At 46.3% G+C, this 2,203-nt stretch overlaps 1 protein-coding gene across 1 annotated transcript; it reads left to right on the top strand.

Moving 5' to 3' along the window:
- Window positions 1–289: 289 nt before the first annotated feature.
- On the top strand, window positions 290–1,999 carry LOC306787360 (pleckstrin homology domain-containing family F member 2-like; the record flags this gene model as incomplete). Its single annotated transcript, XM_079282477.1, has 2 exons — window positions 290–533; window positions 1,062–1,999. The coding sequence occupies 2 exons, from the start codon at window positions 290–292 to the stop codon at window positions 1,655–1,657; spliced, it is 840 nt and encodes a 279-aa protein (XP_079138603.1). The 3' UTR covers window positions 1,658–1,999.
- Between the last annotated feature and the right edge of the window lie 204 nt (window positions 2,000–2,203).

Raw genomic sequence — 2,203 nt, 5'->3', positions numbered from 1 at the left:
AGTAAAAACAAAAAAAACACTATTTTCATCTGAAATGTAGCCTGTTACTTTTTGTTCTAAATTTCCAGAGTAACTTTGAAAACTTATACATCTAAACAAAAAAATAGAATTCTAAATGTACAACACGCCACATAATCTCCCTTATTTCTTGTCTAACGGGTTTGTCTTGAATCTAACCTCGGTAAGTCCCGTGGCGTCACCGGGAAGTGAGACCGACTCCACCCAGCCCGCTGCCGACACCTTATTTATGGGTGATCCCGGTGCCAACACAGGTTATTCGATCGCCGCGATGGACCTGATTACATCCAACAACGAGAACCGCCATCGCATCCAGGCGGTGGAGAATTCATTTGGTCCAGCGGGGAAGCCCCTGTCCAAGCCGGGTCGGTATCTGATGGGACAGGGCCGCCTGGTGAAGCAGGGTCGCCGGAAGCCCCAGCCCAAGGCTTTCTTCCTCTTCAGCGACGTGCTGGTGTACGGCAGCATCATCCTGCACGGCCGCTGGCACAAAAACCAGAAGGTCATCCCTCTAGGTGAGCAACTTCTCCTGTGGCTGAACACTTCATCCAGTCAGACTGAAGAGAAAGATAGGGATCAAACCAGTATCTGTATTCATAGCTGCACACAAGCTAGAGTGACCATGTATTTATTGCTTTGCACCCATGTTTGCCTGTCCACATACCACCTAAACTGCTTTCAATTGAGCCAATAGTTCTATAGATAAACCTAAAAACAAACACGCACAAAAAAGAAAAAACAAGACAGCATTTCTGGAGATGCCAGATACTTTTGAGTTTGTTTAAAGTCATGTTTTAATGCTTCGAACACCTCAAAATAGAATTCTGTTCACCTTCATTGCATTCATGCAGCAAAGCCTGTAGAATAAAAAGATTGTAACGTTGAACGTTGACTGCATTCAACTCTAATTTATGCCTACAGTCTTGTGCAGAAATGGGAAGTTCGCGGGTAGAAAATCGCTTTCTGGCGCGTCGACCAGACCATCGTATCCATATGTTGTTTTTTGCAATGTTCTCAATATGCCATCTTGACTGTCATTTCAGAGGACATCATGATCGAGGACATGGAGGACACTGAGGGATTGAAGAACCAATGGCTGATGCGCACGCCGCGCAAGTCGTTCTTCGTGTCCGCCCCTTCGTACGAGGAGAAGCGAGCATGGATGGAGCACATCGAGGAGTGCCGCTCCAACCTGCTGCAGGGCGGCGGCAGCCAAGCTGGCTCCACCTTTGCTGTGGCGTGGATCCCAGACCAGGCGGCCTTCAAGTGCATGCGCTGCTTCGAAGATTTCACCAAGACCAATCGCCGCCACCACTGCCGAAAATGCGGCTTTTTGGTGTGCAACGCGTGCTCGACGCAGCGAGTGGTGATCGGCCACATTCACCCCACCAAGCGGTTGAGGGTCTGCAGCCTGTGCGACGCAAGGACGAAGGAGTACGAGATGTCCGGCCCGGAAGGGAACGGCACTGAGAAGAATAGCTCGGAGGAAGACAATGAGGCGGCGTCCAGTGATGAAGAAGAGGGAGTGGAGACGATGGAGGTCTACGGTTACAGCAGCTGGCTGGTGTCCCATCAGGGCACCTGTGGACAGATGGGTACCTATGTTTACCCGAGACCAATGAATCAGAGGCCCCAGTGAAACATGAGCACATCGAGACGGTCTCTCAGACACGTTTACCATCATCGAGCATCATCTTAAACAATGAAGTCACAGAGTATTGGCCTTTTGAATGTGCCGAGATGGCACAAAGGTAAACAAATGCAATAGAGGAACAATAAAAACCCTGAGAGAGAAACATGTATTGTATTTTGAACTATTTAATGTTGTCAAAACACCATTATCTTCTCAAACATTTGATGTTGAGAAGAGCAGTGTATGCAGTTATGAAACTGCATTGTAACAGTTTATACTTTGCTACTTTTTCTATTTTGCTTTGAAATGATCGAAAAACAATAAAGCGCTTAAAACACTTGTAAAGGATTCGTGTGTCTTGTGATTATTAGATTATTGAGTCAGATGCACCAATTTAACTTGTATTATCTTTATAAAATGTTTCTTTCAAAGACTGCTTTTATGTGTGTTTAGTGTGTTGAGGCGTATACGTTTAACAGGAGTCCATAGCGCGCTCAACAAACTGACGTTTTATTGTGACGGTAGGACGGATAAACCTGGTAAGATTTAATT

This window comes from Melanostigma gelatinosum (genome assembly GCF_949748355.1).
Source record: "Melanostigma gelatinosum genome assembly, chromosome: 13".
Lineage (NCBI taxonomy): Eukaryota > Metazoa > Chordata > Actinopteri > Perciformes > Zoarcidae > Melanostigma > Melanostigma gelatinosum.
The sequence above is the reverse complement of the archived record's forward strand: the minus strand, read 5'-3'. Positions and strand labels throughout refer to the sequence as shown.